Source organism: Citrus clementina, unplaced genomic scaffold (assembly GCF_000493195.1).
Source record: "Citrus clementina cultivar Clemenules unplaced genomic scaffold, Citrus_clementina_v1.0 scaffold_4, whole genome shotgun sequence".
NCBI classification, from domain to species: domain Eukaryota; kingdom Viridiplantae; phylum Streptophyta; class Magnoliopsida; order Sapindales; family Rutaceae; genus Citrus; species Citrus x clementina.
In genome coordinates this window covers 17,660,094-17,678,180 of record NW_006262274.1, presented here as the reverse complement: position 1 = coordinate 17,678,180, position 18,087 = coordinate 17,660,094, and the positions used below count along the sequence as shown (strand labels likewise).

At 33.6% G+C, this 18,087-nt stretch overlaps 2 protein-coding genes and 1 pseudogene across 2 annotated transcripts; all 3 read left to right on the top strand.

Annotated features, from left to right (window-relative positions):
* Positions 1-400: 400 nt before the first annotated feature.
* On the top strand, positions 401-1,048 carry LOC112099156 (annotated as a pseudogene).
* A 5,916-nt stretch (positions 1,049-6,964) lies between these two features.
* LOC18044581 (cytochrome P450 89A2) lies at positions 6,965-9,074 on the top strand. Its single transcript, XM_006437332.2, has one exon. The coding sequence runs from the start codon at positions 7,248-7,250 to the stop codon at positions 8,835-8,837; it is 1,590 nt and encodes a 529-aa protein (XP_006437395.1). The 5' UTR covers positions 6,965-7,247; the 3' UTR covers positions 8,838-9,074.
* A 959-nt stretch (positions 9,075-10,033) lies between these two features.
* On the top strand, positions 10,034-11,840 carry LOC18044580 (cytochrome P450 89A2). The gene has a single exon (XM_006437331.2). The coding sequence runs from the start codon at positions 10,127-10,129 to the stop codon at positions 11,663-11,665; it is 1,539 nt and encodes a 512-aa protein (XP_006437394.1). The 5' UTR covers positions 10,034-10,126; the 3' UTR covers positions 11,666-11,840.
* Positions 11,841-18,087: the final 6,247 nt, after the last annotated feature.

Genomic DNA, 18,087 nt, shown 5'->3' with positions numbered 1-18,087 from the left:
GAATCAAAATAAAAAAAAAACAGCCGAAATGACGACCTATGCTGCCGTTTCGGGGTTTGACCCCGGAAAACATCAGTGTTGTTTTCCTATGAAAATTATGTTTGACCCGGGTCAAACCCCGAAACGGTAGCAAAGGTAGTCGTTTCAGCTCGTTCTTTTTGTTCTAATTTGTTGTTAAACGAAGTCATTTTGGTTAGGACACATCAGCTTTTTCTCCCTCTTCATTTAACCCAACTGTAGAACCATTACTTCTTCCTCTTCGTTCTCTTAACCACGAAGTCGTTTTGGTAGGACACATAAGCTTCTTCTTCCTCTTCATTTAACCCAACCGCGGAAGCCTTTCTTCTTCATCTTCGTTCTCTTAACCCGGCTGCAGAACCCTTAGATTAGATGAATAAATTATCTACGCCCTGATCTTAAGCGTGAGAATTTTACCGATGAAGAAGATGAACTCATTATCAAGCTTCATAGTTTGCTAGAAAATAAGTAATTAATTAAGCTTCTTCTCTCTTTTTTCATTTTAAAATTTTTATTTTTAAAATTTTTATTTGTTTAGGGGTGGGTTAATTTTAATTATTAGATCTTAAAAAACTCTTTTTTTTTGGGTGGGGGGTGTTTTGAATTTGTGTAATGTGCAAGTGGTCGTTGATAGGTGGAAGATTTTCAGGAAGCACAAATTATAAAATAAAGAATTATTGGAATACACACATCAAGCAGAAGTTATTTACCCATGGCATTGACCCCCAAACTCACCGCCCTCTCAACCAAATTCATAACCATAATAATTTCAACAAATACACTATTAATAATAATGAAGAAATAATGCATAGCAGCACCCATGATCAAGAAAATCTAGACTTAAGATCTATCCATTAGACTTGCTTCTTCTAAATCTGTGGGCTCAAGACCACTACAACAATGACAACAGCCGCAGCAACAGAAGCAAGTTTTTTTAAGTGAAGCAAGCAATTTGTTTGTGTTGGCAACTGGGTTTGGGAGAAGTAAATTGTGTAAGAATTGTACTCAAAATTCTAGTGTGGTGAAATGAAGAGAAAAAGAAAGCAGATGGGTTCTGACATTGCTTTTGCCTTAAGCGTGAGAATTTTGCCTTTTCAAAAACAGCGTCGTTTTACCGAGAATGAAAATAAAAACAAAAAATAACAAATGAAACGTCCTTGTTTTAGAGTTCTTTCGGGGTTTGACCGGGACAAACATAAGTGTTGTTTTCCTATACACAATAATAAATGGCGGCTAGCCTATTTGCACCATAATTAACAATGGAAAATGCTTAGTGGCTAGAATTGGGTGCCCCCACTATCACACACATTTCGAGACAAAAAAATTAATAAAAAATTTCTGCCTCACCAAGAAAATATAAATAAAGCAAAAAGCTATGGCAGCATGTTGGAATAATAATATATGTGGCAGCCAAAATATCGCGACTTTACTTAGAAACAAAAAGCTGCCCTTTTCTTCTAAGCTTCTTGCTCCGGTTACCCAAATCTCCCCCTTCTCTTCAGGGCAATTCCCTGCCTCTCTTCTTCCTCTGTTTACACTCTCCTTATTATTTTTGGTAGATTTTTCATTGTTCTGTATTAATGCGTGAAAAGTTTCTGTTTTTGTGGGTTTTGTGTTTCTTTTATGATCTTGCTTATCTGCTCTTCCAAATGAATGAACAAAATGTTACTGGAGGAGATAACAACTGTTTCACTAGGGGGAAAAAAAGTTGTTAGTTTTTTTATTGACTCGATGTTTTGAGAATAGAGTACCTTTGTTTATATTATATACATTAAACGGAAAAGGGCTGAAGCTTTTATGAATAAAAATTCTGCTTTGATTTTGTTTTGGAAGAAAGCCTGCTGAGTTAGCATATTCATTTGGTCAGTGATGTCAATTTGCACAAGTAGAAAATGATAATCTAATGTTTTTTGTGTCTTTCTTTCATAGTACATGGGAAACTATGTATGAGTGCGTGAGTGAGAGAGAGGTCATGAAATAATAACTTGGGCGATGACCGTGTTGTCGTCGGCAGTGGTACTGTTGAGAGAGGGAAGAAAATGGCGAAGACAGAGGGGAGTGTTGTTAAGTTACATTATCATAAAAATTAAGTCAACTCAGAAATTCAAATTGTAACCTATGATTCAATAAATAGAATCAATCAGATTATTTTTGAATTTCTTATAATAACTTTGAAGTTTGATATAAGTTACATCATCATCTAATCTAACAGGATCCAATAAATAATAATAAAGAATAAAAATAGGGTTATTGGAGCACAATGCAAATCTTAGTGCATTATTTCTCAGCTGGCTTTCCAAAATATTATATTATGAGAAGCACTAAAAGAATAAGTTTTGTAAAACTCACGAAGGGGATTCGTGAGATGATACGTAATGATCAATGGCCGGAAGTCCAGAGATTAATAAACTATGCATTGGCGATGGTTGACTAATACTAATAATAATAATAAGGGTCGGTGGTGATGCAGGATAATTTTGGATTTTTAATTAAAATTTTACATTTACACCACATCAGGCAGGCCCATTTGTCCCATAATTAAAGGTTACGCCACCCATTTAATAAAAATCAAAATACTATAAATATATAAGAGAGAAGAGGGAAAATTGTTTCAGGAAAAACAAAAAAAAAAAAAGAAGAAGAAGAAGAAGAAGAGGAGGAGGAGGGAGACAGCGAAAGAGAAAAAAAAAAAAATGCAAAGAATTTTGGTTTCATTTTTAACTTATGACACGGGAGAAGAAAATGAACTTTGTGCCCCACCACTGAGACCATAACTTTAGCGCGGCCTTTATAATGTGTTGACTAAGATATGTAACTAATTTTAGCCAATCAAAGTTAAAAAAAATTGAAAAAAAAAAATCATCTAATCAAATCCAATGGCCGAATAGTCCACTATCTTTGGAAAACTTCGGACTCCAGTCTCCATGTATAGAAGCCCTATGCACACAAGTAAGCACCTGAAGCAAAGTAAACGTCTAATAGAAAATTGTTCTTATAAATTAAATTACAAATTTAATTTGGATTGGCTATTATTTTAAAAAAGAAAATTCTATTTCAAGTAGCCTACTAATCTTTGAAAAAGGTCAAGGCACGGCACTTGCTGCATAACTTGCAAGCATACGTTCAGCTTGCCTAACTATTAAGCTGTGAAGGGAAGATTGTGATCAGTGGCGGATGTAGAAAAATAATTTATCGGGGGCTAAATTAGATAATAGTAAAATATGAAAAACTAAAATTTTGAATATATAAAATATTTACTAATATATTTATAATTATTCTCTACACATTTTTATATTTTAAAAATGTTATACAATAGACTCATTATCAATATTATTAAATTTATTATTTCGTATATAAACAATCAAACTATCATTTATCCCATATGATTCCAAAGATGATTTTTTATGAGTTTCATTACTAAAAACGTTTGCTCTAGTATTATTATAGAGACTGAAAGAATTAATCTTAATTTTGAGAATTAAAAATATTTTGAGTGGTGGGCTATCATTATTTTTAATTAAAATATAAGTTTTTATAATTCTTAAAAGCTAAATTTTAAATTTTAAATTTTATGGGGGTTTATAATTTATAGTGATTATTTCAATAAATATTTTATGGGAGCTAATTAAAAAACTAAAATATTTTTCTTTTTTAATTTTTAATTTTTTTTGGCAGTGGGAGCTTGAGCCCCCACTAGTCACATGCTAGATCTGCCCTGATTGTGATCCCTTTTCAAAACTAATTAGTGATAAGTGAATTATTAAACCATTTACTTAATCCTTTTATACGTAAAAAATAATAGTAAATGTTTTGGATGACGTTTTCTTTTTTTGGCAAAAGGTTTAGTTTGAAGGGTCTAGCTATGGTGCAACTGTGGTACCATACCACAGCTGCACCAAGCCATTAGATTCAGCTATAGTACATGTGTGCAGCTAAATCTAATGACTAAGTGTAACTGTGGTATGGTACCACAGTTGCACCATAGTTTTGTCCTAGTTTGAATATCAAATTTTTTTTTTCGTGGCAAGAAGTTTGATCTCAAATTTATAATCGATATTTGAAATTTGAGTGTCGTAAGGGCATGCGTATAAGCAAGCCAATAAGACGAGGATTATAGTTGGATGACGATGTTATTGATAAACCCTTTTTAATATAGATTGGGAGAATGACGTTTTCCTTTTCTGATTATTTTAAAGTGGAGGTATTTTTATTTTACAATATGCTTGAATAATATAATAACAATTTATTAAAATAAGTAAGATATTCTTACTCGATAACCAAAGTTTGTTTCAAAATAAGTTTTGTATGATCTTTTATAAAAATAGGGAGGTCTTTATAACCATTTTAGCGAAAATACTGGATGTCATTGTCTTTTTCCTAATCTAACAAATTTTCTTTATTTATTGATCAAATTAGATATTTTAGGGGTAAAAGTTCGTTTAGTCCCCATATTTTAATATTAGTGCCCATTTTATTTTTAAAAGTACCTCAAAACATATTTATTGTTAAATATTGACACCCCTGACGATACTTTTTATTCATTTTCACTTACTTGTACAATATTATCCTCTTACAATCATTTTTTAAGATATTAATAAAAAGAAAAAAATTAAATTATCAATTTAACCCCAAAAATAAAATAAAAATAAAAATAATATATATCAATTTTTGCGGAAGATATATATGTCCGAAAAATAACATTATTAAAAAAAATTAAATGTACCAATTTTTTAGGCATTAAAAAATTAACATTAATAATATATATTCTTTTTGTTTCTAATTTTATTTTTTGGGATCAAATTGGTAATTTTTTTTTCTTTTTGTTAATGTCTAAGAAAAAAAAATATTATTGTAAGAGTGTAATACTGTAAAAACAAGTCAAAATGAAGAAAAAGTAATGGCATGGGTATCAATAATTTAATAGTAGGTATGAGGCATTTTTAAAAAGTATAAGGATTAAATGAATACTAACTTTAAAATGTAGAAAATAAACGAGATTTTACCTAATATTTTAGAGGAAGGGATAGGAGAAGGCATGTTAATTATTTTTATTATGGCTGTTAAAGCTACAATAAAAAGTCTCTTTACTCATCTGAGGATCAATTACTTTCCAAGCTTTCTATAATTTTATGAAGTTATCAAATATTGGTCATATTTTCTGAATATATGTTTGTGTATTTGCTGTACACATACCTATGCGCATACAACTTTTGCATCATTCGAGTTTCACAGTTGACGTTATCAAGCCATATGTGTAAATTTGTTCATTAAATAATAGTTGTTAAAATAAAAGACCGAAATCCTAAGGTTACGATGCTATGTAGGGAACATTAATTAAAACCATGAACTAAGATTTTGATGAAACCAGATTACTTTTATTGATGAATACACACCCTTATTTATACACCTGTGCTATGATTACATGCTGTAACATTTCTTCACCTATGGCAATTGTTAAAAGATTATCAAAGCAAACTAGTATCTATTCACTGCGCAGTCCAATCCTCCATTATTTCATTTGATGTCTGGCCTTGGATCGTCAAAACCTGCTTCTGGATTCTTTAATGGATTTCATTCTTATCCTTTGGTGGTGCTAAATATGCTCTAGAATTCAAATTATAACTTCACCGCTAACTGGTTCTTCATTCTGGCATTTCATCGAACAGTTCGTTATTTATGACAAACACCTTGTTTTGACTAAACTATATTTGGCAACTTTGATGAGCTAATGAACATGTGTCAGCACTGTACAAATCTACCATATTGAAGCGCTGGAATAATTAAACAGTGCTATTACCTTCTGGCAGTGTAAAATCAAAATAATTTTCAGCAATTGAAAATTAGAGATGATGAGGTGGACATTTATTTTGCCTTTTTTTCGTATTTATTCATTCTTTGAAAAATATTTCTAGAATTTAACGAAAATAAAAACATTCTGGAAAGCATAACATACAAATTTTTCTTTGGTATTTGATTAAGGGTGGGGCTAACCCATCAAATTCCTCTCTACACCTATTTTATTAAAAATTAAAAATTAAAAAATATTAAAGTTACCATCACTAATCTCTTTCTCTCTATCTTATAATTGTGTATTCTCTCTCTACTCTAATATTCTATAAATTAAAAAATTAATTTTCTTTTTCTTTTGAATTCATTTTTTGGTATTTCTAATTATATCATAATCTCTATTTCACGCTTTCTGTATATAAGAATTTTATTTTTTATTTTCATTTGCTTTTGTGTCCGGTAAAAATTAATTTTTATATTCATTAACTTTTACGACTGATAAAAATTTGTTGATATTTATTTTTAAATGGTGGATTTTGTGCCTCTTAGTTAGTGATATCAATTATTTATTGATAAAATAATATATCTAAATGAATTGATGAGAATTTATGAAATTGAGAAGAGAAAAAGAAGAAAGGTTAATTAAGTAATTTTTTTTAAAATATTTATATAATAAAACTCTTAATTAAAAAAGATGATGTAGAGAATAAATTAGTGGGTTCAAATAGTCTTACCCTTTGATTAAATAAACTAATTTTAAAAATTATGAGATTCTAAAACTCTTAATTGAAAGGTTAATTAAGTAATTTTTTTAAAAATTATTTCTATAATAAAACTCTTAATTAAAAAAGATGATGTAGAAAATAAATTAGTGGGTTCAAATAGTCTTACCCTTTGATTAAATAAACTATTTTTAAATTGATATTTATGATATTTCCAAACCGTTATTGACCGTTCGTAATTAATTTGGTAAACCAAATACCAATTAATTAGTTACAATCTACAAATATATTATAAGGTTTATGAGATTCTAAACTTATTATAATATAGTTTAAATATATAAGTAGAATTGGAAAATGTACTTCTAGTTCTACTAATCATATTTAAAAAGAAATACATAAAACAAAAAAAAAATGTAAAAACCCAGTACAGAGTCTCGAATTGGTGCACTCAGTATATTAATGGCAGATTGGCAGTATGGCACCGACCTAAAACTAACCTGTCGAATCTTAGTACCGACACCATTAATGTATACGATTATACTCGCACGAAATTGCAAATATTTGAGTCACACTCGTAATCTTGGGATTTACATATAATGAGTCATACTGGATGAATGATGACACAAATGCCACCTTTGACGCCCAAACGAAATTACAAATATGTCCATAGCATTGCCATAAAAGTTCAATCGAAGCCTCTTTCTGTCCCAAATCGCAGCCATGGAAATCTGGTTTATCACCCTAATCTCAATCTCCATTGCCGCCCTTCTCAAAGCCTTCATCAACCTTATCATCTTCCCCAAGAGCAAACCCAATCTTCCTCCAGGTCCTGTAGCTTTTCCCGTCATCGGCAACCTTCACTGGCTTCGCAAATCTCTCACAGAAATCGAACCAGTCCTCAGAGACCTTCATTCCAAGCTCGGCCCGATAGTCACGCTCCGTATCGGCTCTCGCCCCATCATCTTCATCGCCGATCACTCACTTGCCTACAAGGCCTTGGTACAGAACGGCGCCGTCTTCGCCGACCGCCCTCAGGCTCTTCCCATCAACAAAATCGCTAGCAGCAACCAGCATAACATCAGCTCGGCTTTTTACGGCCCCACCTGGCGGGTCCTTCGCCGTAATCTCACCGCAGAGATCATGCATCCTTCGCGCCTGCGATCTTACAGCCACGCCCGCAAGTGGGTTCTTGAAATTCTCTTGGACCGGTTCAAGTCTCAGTCCAAAACCGGAGATGATCCGGTCAGCGTGGTTGACCATTTTCAGTATGCTATGTTCTGCTTGTTAGTGCTCATGTGTTTTGGGGACAAGCTTGACCACAACCAAATCAAAGAGATTAAGAATATTCACCACTCCAGGTTGCTAGCGTTTAGCCGATTCCGAATTCTAAATTTTTGGCCAAGGTTAACAAAAATTGTTCTCCGTAAAAAGTGGGCACAGTTCTTGCAGTTGCTTAAAGATCAAGAAAATTTATTAGTCCCACTGATAAGAGCAAGAAAGAAGATGAAGGAAGAGAGGCTAATGAATAAAGGTAAAGAAAATGTGTTGTGTTATGTCGATACTCTGTTAGATTTGCAGCTTCCGGAAGAAGAGAAGAAGAGGAAGCTCAGCGAAGAGGAAATTGTAGCTCTGTGCTCAGAATTTCTTAACGCCGGCACAGACACCACGTCCACGACACTGCAGTGGATCATGGCTAATTTGGTGAAATACCCACATGTTCAAGAGAAGCTTTATATGGAGATCAAAGGAGTTGTTGGAAATGGAGAGGAAGAAGAAGTGAAAGAAGAAGACTTGAACAAGATGCCGTACCTGAAAGCAGTGATCTTGGAGGGACTAAGAAGGCATCCTCCAGGGCACTTTGTGCTGCCGCATGCCGTGACAGAGGATTTCACATTGGATGGACACGTGATACCGAAAGATGCAAGCGTCAATTTCATGGTAGCCGAAATGGGTCGGGACCCGAAGGTTTGGGAGGATCCGATGGCATTCAAGCCTGAGAGGTTCGTCAGGGATGAAAGCGGTGGAAGAGTAGCTGTGGTTGAAGATTTGGATATAACAGGGAGTAGGGAAATTAAGATGATGCCGTTTGGTGTTGGGAGGAGGATTTGTCCGGGGCTTGGTTTGGCTATGCTTCACTTGGAATATTTTGTGGCTAATTTGGTTTGGTGCTTTGAGTGGAAGGCTGCGGATGGATATGAAGTTGATTTTTCGGAGAAGCAGGAGTTCACTACTGTGATGAAAAATCCATTACGGGCTCGTATTTCTCCAAGAATTAGCCAAGAGAATTTCCCAAAGTTTATTTCGAAATAAGCTGTACTCCTTAATTGGTGATAAATTTTACAACCGTACGAGGTGTTAACCAATAGGCGAGTGGGTGGTCAAATCTATGAATTTGACCAAGGTAATGGATACCCAATATTACTAATTCATCTCCTCGTTTCGTGGACAGGATTTAGGATATGTATGTCAATTTTTCCAAAGTTTAGATACGAAAGCGGATGCGTATGTTTTGTTTTCACATGTTTGATGTGATTTTGATTAATTTCCCGTCACGGCTTTGGAAGCACAGATTGTTTATCTTTTAGCTTAACCATAAAAAATTTTATAAAAAAAAAATTATTTTGTTCACCACTAGAAAATCAGAAACGACGGATCATTCAGTCACCGTCGTTGCGTATTTCCAACTCTAATAAATGAAAGAAAAGAAAAACATTTTCCTTATCTTGTTTGTTTGCTAACTTACGTAAGCCATTACGACTCACCCCTTAAATTTAAATTAAAGAAATTGATTTAAAAAACGAATTGATTTTGTTTCTCCTTAAGTTTTCCTAAACATATATTTTTTTTTGTTATTTTAATAGGCAGTTGGGACATACATTGCTCTTCATCGACACTCCATTTGTTTAAAAACTCCTACCAACTCGGAAATCCTAATTAATTAATCCTTGATTCCCTGAAAAACATATCAGTGCTAAATGATTTATTATTATCATTTTAGTTATTACAGAATTATTTCCATATTCTGTCATTAAATATAAGTATTTTTACTATATACATATGTTTACACATTTTAAACAATTATTGATATAGATACTCATGTGGAAGGAAAAGTTGTGGATAAATATACATATATAGCAAAAGGGTAATAATAGATATCTCAAACTATATGGAATGTGATATTTTATTTATTAAGCAGTTTATGTTTTTCATCAATTTTAAGTGAATTAATTAGATAATTTTTTTGTAATTTTTTTGAGTTAAAATTTTGAGATGGCAAATGCTATGTTACAATTAATGTAACATACACACTCAACAACAACCACACAAATTATGTGGATCCATCATTTGTGTGGTTATTGTTGAGTGTGTATGTTACATTGTAACATAGGGCTCCCTTTTGAGATATGTAGCAATTGGCAGACCACAGACATGACCAAAAATATCTTGGGACAATCACATTCAAAATAATTCAAGATTGGCTTATATAAACACGAACGCTTTCGAAAACGACACACCGCCAGTTGCTTGCTATCCACGGAATATTAATTATTAATATTCCTCACACCGTTTACTCTTTTTTGACTTATCAATTTGCAGAAATGGAATTCTGGTTCATCATCCTAATCTCAATCTCCATTGCTGCCCTTCTCAAAGCTTTCATCAGCGTTATCATCTCCCCCAAATACAAAACCAATCTTCCTCCAGGCCCCTTTAATCTCCCCGTCATCGGCAACCTCCAGTGGCTTCTTAAATCTTTCTCCGAAATCGAACCAATCCTCAGAAACCTTCACTCCAAGCTTGGCCCCGTCGTCACGCTCTTTATCGGCCCTCGCCCGGCTATCTTTATCGCCGATCGCTCACTGGCCCACAAGGCCTTGGTCCAAAACGGCGCCATCTTTGCTGACAGACCCCGGCCTCTTCCCACAAACAAAATCGTCAGCAGCAACCAGCATAACATCAGCTCTGCTTCTTATGGCACAACGTGGCGGCTCTTCCGCCGTAATCTCTCAGCAGAGATCCTCCATCCCTCTCGTGTGAAATCCTACAAGCACGCCCGCAAATGGGTTCTTGAAATTCTCTTGAATCGTTTAAAGTCAGAGTCCAAAAATGGGGACCGCCCTGTCCCTGTTCGTGTTCTTGATCATTTCCAATACGCCATGTTTTGCTTGTTGGTGCTCATGTGTTTCGGAGACAAGCTTGATGAATCCCAAATCAAAAAAATTGAGAACGTTCAGCGCACACAGCTGTTGACTTTTGGGAATTTCAATATATTGAATTTCTGGCCAAGATTATCAAAAATTGTTTTTGTTAAGAAGTGGGAGCAGTTCTTGCAGATTCGTAGAGATCAAGAAAACGTATTGGTTCCTTTGATAAGAGCAAGAAAGAAGATGAAAGAAGAAGAGAGCCTCAGCATTAAGGAGAGGGAGTATGTGTTATCGTATGTGGATACTCTGTTAGATTTACAGCTTCCTGAAGAGAAAAGAAAGCTTAGCGAAGAGGAAATTGTGAGTTTGTGTTCAGAATTTCTCAACGCGGGCACTGACACTACCTCCACGGCGCTACAGTGGATCATGGCCAATCTGGTGAAGCACCCGCACGTTCAAGAGACGGTTTATACGGAAATCAGAGGAGTTGTTGGTGAAAATGAAGAGGTGAAAGAGGAGGAGTTGCAGAAGATGCCGTATCTGAAAGCAGTGATTTTAGAGGGACTGAGGAGGCACCCGCCTGGGCATTTCGTGTTGCCACATGCCGTGACAGAGGATTTCGTTCTTGATGATAAGTATGTGATACCAAAGGACGGGAGTGTGAATTTCATGGTGGCCGAAATGGGTTGGGATCCGAAAGTTTGGGAGGATCCGATGGGGTTTAAGCCCGAGAGGTTTTTGAATGATCATGATCAAGATTTTGACATAACGGGGAGTAGGGAAATTAAGATGATGCCATTTGGAGCTGGCAGGAGAATCTGTCCCGGTTTTGGTTTGGCTATGCTTCATTTGGAGTATTTTGTGGCTAATTTGGTTTGGAATTTTGAGTGGACGGCTGTGGATGGTGATGAGGTTGATTTGACTGAGAAGCAAGAGTTTACTGTTGTGATGAAGAATCCATTGCAGGCTCTTCTTTCTCCTAGAACTAGATAAGAACATAACTCACCTGATTATTATTATTAGTATTATTATGCATTTAAAAATTAAGTAAGACTTCTATATTAATATTGGCATAATTATATGTACCATCGTTCTGTTTGTGGTAATTTTGTCATCTCCTATGGAAATCTAATGGTTGGTAGGCCTTGGCCAAATCAACTTAGAGGAAGGCATCTGACCAAGCTTACCATCGCTTTATAGACTTTAAATAAAGGAAAATGCTAGGTAGCGAGAGGAACGAGAGAATGACGAGAGAAACGGCAGCAGTTGCTGCCGTCTGCTGCCGTTTCGCTTCTCGTTCTTCTCGCTTTTTAATACATTAAAAAAATAAAAAGAATGAATAAAGAATTCATAAAGAAATGGGTGCGTGCATAGAGAAATCCAACCTTATCTACCATATCTCCAGCCTACTTTCCTCTCTCCCTCACGCTCCTCTCTCACGACAAATCCCTAAAGCATCAATTGTCTTAACTTCTATTTTAACGACTTTGAATTGTAGACCAAATTGAATATTTTATGGACAAAATCACTTCCATACTCAGAAAGAAGAAACATCATTTCTTGTTTTATTCACTTTGCTGCAGGGGCCCAAGTACAGAGTTCCTCTGTTTTTGTTTATCTGCATTCCAGATTTGCGCATCCACATGCACCTGTGACATCTCCAAACTCCCTTTTGTTATATTTCCTTTAATGTTCTTAAAATCCTTGATTTCATTGTTAAATAAAGTGAAGTCATTTTTTGGGTTTGTAGAAGTTTAGATGATCCTGAGTGTGTTAGAGCAATTTGGTATTCGGAGAAGGAAGATAAGGAATCATTTTGGAATAAATCAACAGTAGTAGAGGCTACATATATAAATATAGTACGTATATAGGAATTGAGCAAAATATTTCTGCTATGAAGTTTTATAATACTTCGATTAACAACATCGCATATACATCACAAATGAGTCACAAACATATTTTAAAGCTGATTGGATGCAGTTTAGAGACTCAAACTGCCGTTCCGTGGAGTATGGGACTCTGGCTGGAGAGAGAGGAAAGTGAAAGCATGCGTGAGGAAGGAAAGTGAAAGCCTGCGTGATTTCACGCGCCATTTCTTTATTCAAAAATTTTAAATTTTTTAATGTTTTAATGAGCGAGAGGAACGAGCGGCGAAACGGCAGCAACTGCTACCGTTTCTCTTATCATTCTCTCGTCCCTCTCGCTACCTAGCAGCACTCTTAAATAAAAGCCTCGTAAGTAGACTCTCACGTTTTCTTTATGTTTTTACAGTAAAGAACATCATCACCGAAGTGGAAGAAAGGACCAACTAATTAAAAGAACATTGAAATTCTATTGATATTTATAATAAATAAAAAAACCTACAGACACTATTTTTGTTAGCCCAATATGACACAGCTTGAATTTATATCACCACATAATATAGGTATTCAATTCTCAGAGGAGGAATTTTACGCCTACCCAATCTAATTAGGAGAGAATCAAGTCCCAACTATTATCAGGGCTCAAACCAATATTTGAGTGCATGGGTTGTGTCAACGGGCTACCACCTCATTGTCCCATCTTGTTACTGATACAAGCGATTTATTTGATGTGCCCGTAATATTGATAATAGTTTGTAACTATATAAGCAATAAGCAATCCTTAAATTAGTTCCCACCTTAACATCAACGGTTTTTCCCTCGAAGGCCTCATCACCAGCCTGATCTGGTCCATTTGCTGGTGCCAAAAACTCTTGCATCAATATGGACTGCACCACAAAAACTGTCAACTCAAAGGGCCGATAATCAAAAGTGAAGCCCTTTATCTTTATCATACTCCCACCGTTATATAGCCAATAATCAAAAGTGAGAATAACACATGTTGCTTCAATGATTGAAGTTAAACATCAAATATTATCTTTCATGTTAAAAAGTAAACATAAAAAAATATATATATGTATTTTGACTTATAAACATGACATTTCAATTGACATTCATATGTGTTAAAACTGTTGGGGAAAAATTAGGTTTTTAAATTTTTATAAAACCTTTTGAAGATCGCTCTCATATAATATATAAGAATTTGTATTTTAGAAATCGTACCTTAAAAATCCGAGTTGGCTTTTTCTGCTGAAGTGTTTTAGGCTCCTAGATCACGATCCGCCACCACCACTCCTGTTAGATCACGATCCGTCACCACCACGCTTGTTAGATCACGAACAGTCTCCAATGATCTTCCAGGTTATGACTCAGGTTCGATCTGCACTTGACGTGTGGGCACCTTTATCACTACCAAAGCAACTAGCACGAGAACATTTTTCTCTCAACAATAGAGAGAAAAATCTTTTTCTCTGATCTGTATAAAGTGGCTTCTCTTTCTTTTTTAGAGAAAATAAGCCTTATATATCTCCCTTTAGTGAAAACCCTAGGCTCCAAATAATGCCCTAAATAAAACTCACGTTATTTTCTTTTTCAATAGGGGACCCACCTTGTAAAATAACATAAGACCCCTTATACAAAAGCTAATTAAATGGAGCCTCCCACTAAATGATATATTTAGGCTTTTGACCCAAATAGCTAGTTATCTTACTTATTAGTCCAGTAGTGGTGCAGTCAATTAAATGAGCTAACCCGGGGATCATTTGGGAACATACAATAGTGGCTACAATAATTAGGTCTGTAATTAAACTAGCCCAATTATTTAATTCCAAATCTACTCCACTAAAAGATTGGAACTGACTTCCATAATTGTATGCTCGAATAATAATTCGTCCCAAGCCACATTGATTTATTTACTGCACAATCCTTTGTACCACATCGTTAATTAAATTGATATCTCAACTGTCCAATCAATTTAATAACATCTTATTCCTTGATCCTTACTGGTTTTCTCTAATGTTCATTTTCAACATACTAAATATGTTGACACACTCTGGCCAGAGAATTCTATGATCAAGTGCCGAAAACCCATCAAGAGATGTGTTGTACAAATTCTATATTGTTAATCCATAACTCCAATACTCATAATTGCTCCCACCAAGATACCGGATAATCTTGACCACAAGGATGTGTCGTGCCCATTGGTAACTCAAATGAAATAACAATTACAATCATGAAATCATAATTAACTCAAGATTAAGATTACAGTAAAATCAACGCATATGAGATTTAATAAGTCTGACAGTTATTACAAAATTAATTAAATCTCATATGTGATCCTGTTCAATGTAGTCGTACTACATCAATAAATTCATACATGATTAAGACAAATCATTCAATGAATTTATTACAATCTATACCTAAATAAAGTGCCCAACTTTATTTATCAACTGCGAACTAAATTTATTTAATCATAAGATAACTTGTATTTATATCTTCTGTGAATCCACATGGTGATCACATAAATATATATAATATGATTAAATGGACTTTAATACAAGTATTAATGCAATTAAGATATTTGAATAAAATACCTCATTTATTTTATTAATCAGAAAAATAGTTTATTACAATTAAATAAACATATATGCTTTTAAAGCGCATATTTTCCCAACAAAAACATGTCAAATTTTTAAGGACTATCAATTTGTATGTTAAAAGTTTACATTTACTCTTTAAAGAGAATTTCTATTAAAATTTTAATTTCAATAATAAAATGAAGTATTAAAAATTTCAACGAACTTAATTAGTTAAAAAATTGTTATAAGGAATAAATAAATATACAACACACACTTTACCACACTTTACCCCACCAAAATTTTCTATAACAATTGCTTTTCTCCACTTAATATTTTAGTTTTTATCATTTTACCCTCAAACCGTTAAAGTTAACATAATTTTTAATAGAAATTATAGTACAAGTCTAGTTTATTCCTAAACTGGAGTATAATTTAACCATCTAAACAATACTTTTATCAATTGATTATTTTATATATCTCAAATAATTAATTGATAAAATTGTAGATATTATAATTCTTAAAATACTGACTATACTGAAATTCTTAAAATACTGCTGTGACATCAGCATTTTATTAATGGAGTTAATGTTTTGGTGATAAATTGATAAAAATTGAAACATTAAGTGTGAAAAATTAATTGTTAGAAAACGTTGGTAATAAAATGATATGTCAGAAAATATTAGGCCACATGTAAAATGATAATATCCCAAAAAAAAAAAAAAATTACTAAACATTTGTTCAGGGGCTATTCGTCATTTCCACTAGTTATCACTTCATATTATTACCTAAGTGGTGACGTTATAGAATGGAGGAGACAATCGACAAACAACAAAGAACAAGAAAGCATCAAAATAGATGACTTGTATATATATATATATATATATACACATATATATAGTTGTAGTTTGGATTTGCTGATAAAACGCAACTAACCACTAATTTTGGTGTTCATAAAATACAAGAACTCGAGGTGTCACGAATACGATCTATAGATCATTTTTTTTTTCTTTTTTAACGTGTGAATTACGTACACAAGTTTCTACCAGTAGGCAGCAGACATCATTGTTTTTTTTTTTTTTAACATGCATGATGCACGTATTAGAACCAAAAAAGAAAAAAAAAAGTAAAATGATTAATGTTCTTCTTTTGGACACACGCATAATTATTCTGAATTTGATGATAATATATATATATAGAGAGAGAGAGAGAGGAAAGGAAAGTCAAAACACTTGGCATGTATTGATTGAATGATTCACCATGTAAATTTTTGACCCCTTCTGTATATATTGCTTTCCTTTCATCCGTGGATAAGGATGACACGTTTGATAATTTTTTTTTTTTCACTCAATAATATGAGAAATTTTAAAATACATTTGAGGTACAATTTCAACTATACAATAAATAAATAGTATTATAATATGTGTGTATTTATTTTAAAAAATTATGTTACAAATAATAATTGTATTAAATTCAACTACACATATCATATATATATATATCAATTAATTATAATACATTAAGAGTATTGTAGAATTTCTCCAATAATATTGGGATACCGTGTGTTTTGATCTACTGCAAAATTAAATGATTAAGTTAGTTGTAGCTGTGAAGGTGGGATGATGTGCCAAGTCAAAGCGATATTAATATCAGTGTTACAACCACCTTATTGATAGCTAACATTTTCAAACAAGTTGGAAGACTAATTAATATAAGTCACATATATTTTTTTTTCACTGATAAGTCAAATATTGTTAAATACTTCGAATACAAGTGTATTTATTAGTCAATGTATACTATACCATGCAAAGTAATATTATTAAAAGAAAAAAAAAAGATAGAAGAAGAGGAAGAAGCAAGATTAAAACACCAAAATTTATTATCACTACTCCGGTAAATTACCCCAGCTGCTGAAGTGACATAAATGTAGGCCTCATACTATAATGGGATATTAAGATAAATTATCACTTTCTAAACATAGTGAAATACTTGTGCAGGATGGGTGCTTTAATGAATTTTTTTTTTTAATACATGAGACTATTGCTCAAGAGTACAACTCATATTATATGAGATTACAATTGATATTTATAAATCAGACTATTACTGAAATTAGTTTACATCAATTTACTATTACTGGGACTAGTTTACATTAATTTTTATGAAGCGCCGCTTAGATTTTTTACCCTTTCTAATATTCGAGGGACGTCTGCTCCACTCACATTTCGAAAAAGAAGAAGACGGTCTTTACTTAAAGACAGTGTCATGACCCAACCTAGACCTGGCAAGATATTGTCCGCTTTGAGCCTTAATAAGGCTCGCACTGTTTTGTTCCTAGGGTAGCCATACACCCCAAAATGCGTCTTGTCAATTAAGGTATAGATCACCCCTTATAAATCCAGAATCTCTGCCGATGTGGGATATGCCTAGGGTGTTACATACACCCTACTTAGGAACTCAGCATCCTCGCTGAGGTTTGTCCCACCATCGCTCAAGAGAACACGCGGAGCCGCTCTGATACCATAATGTCATGACCCAACCTAGACTTAGCAAGATATTGTCCGTTTTGAGTCTTAACAAGACCCGCATGGTTTTGTTCCTGAGACGCCCATACACCCTAAAACGCTTCTTGCCAAGTAATGTATGAATCATCTCTTATAAACTTATCATCTCTCTCGTGCTTTGCCAATGTGGGATTTGCTTAGGGTGTTATATTGAGAAAGTAAATTAAACCCCCACAATTAATGAAGATTTTAAACCTTTCAAATATCAAGTTATTTTAGTGATGCGTCTACTATTTTGTGGGGGTTTAATTTTCTTCCTCAATTTGAGCGAAGACAACATTATGATTTTAATTGCCTATATTATGATTTCTTGAATATAACATTCTTTGGGAAGACAACATTTTTATAATACAATATTGAAAATTTTCGCTAGGCAACATAAGTTAACACTCATTCATTTATTGTCTAAATCTTGAATT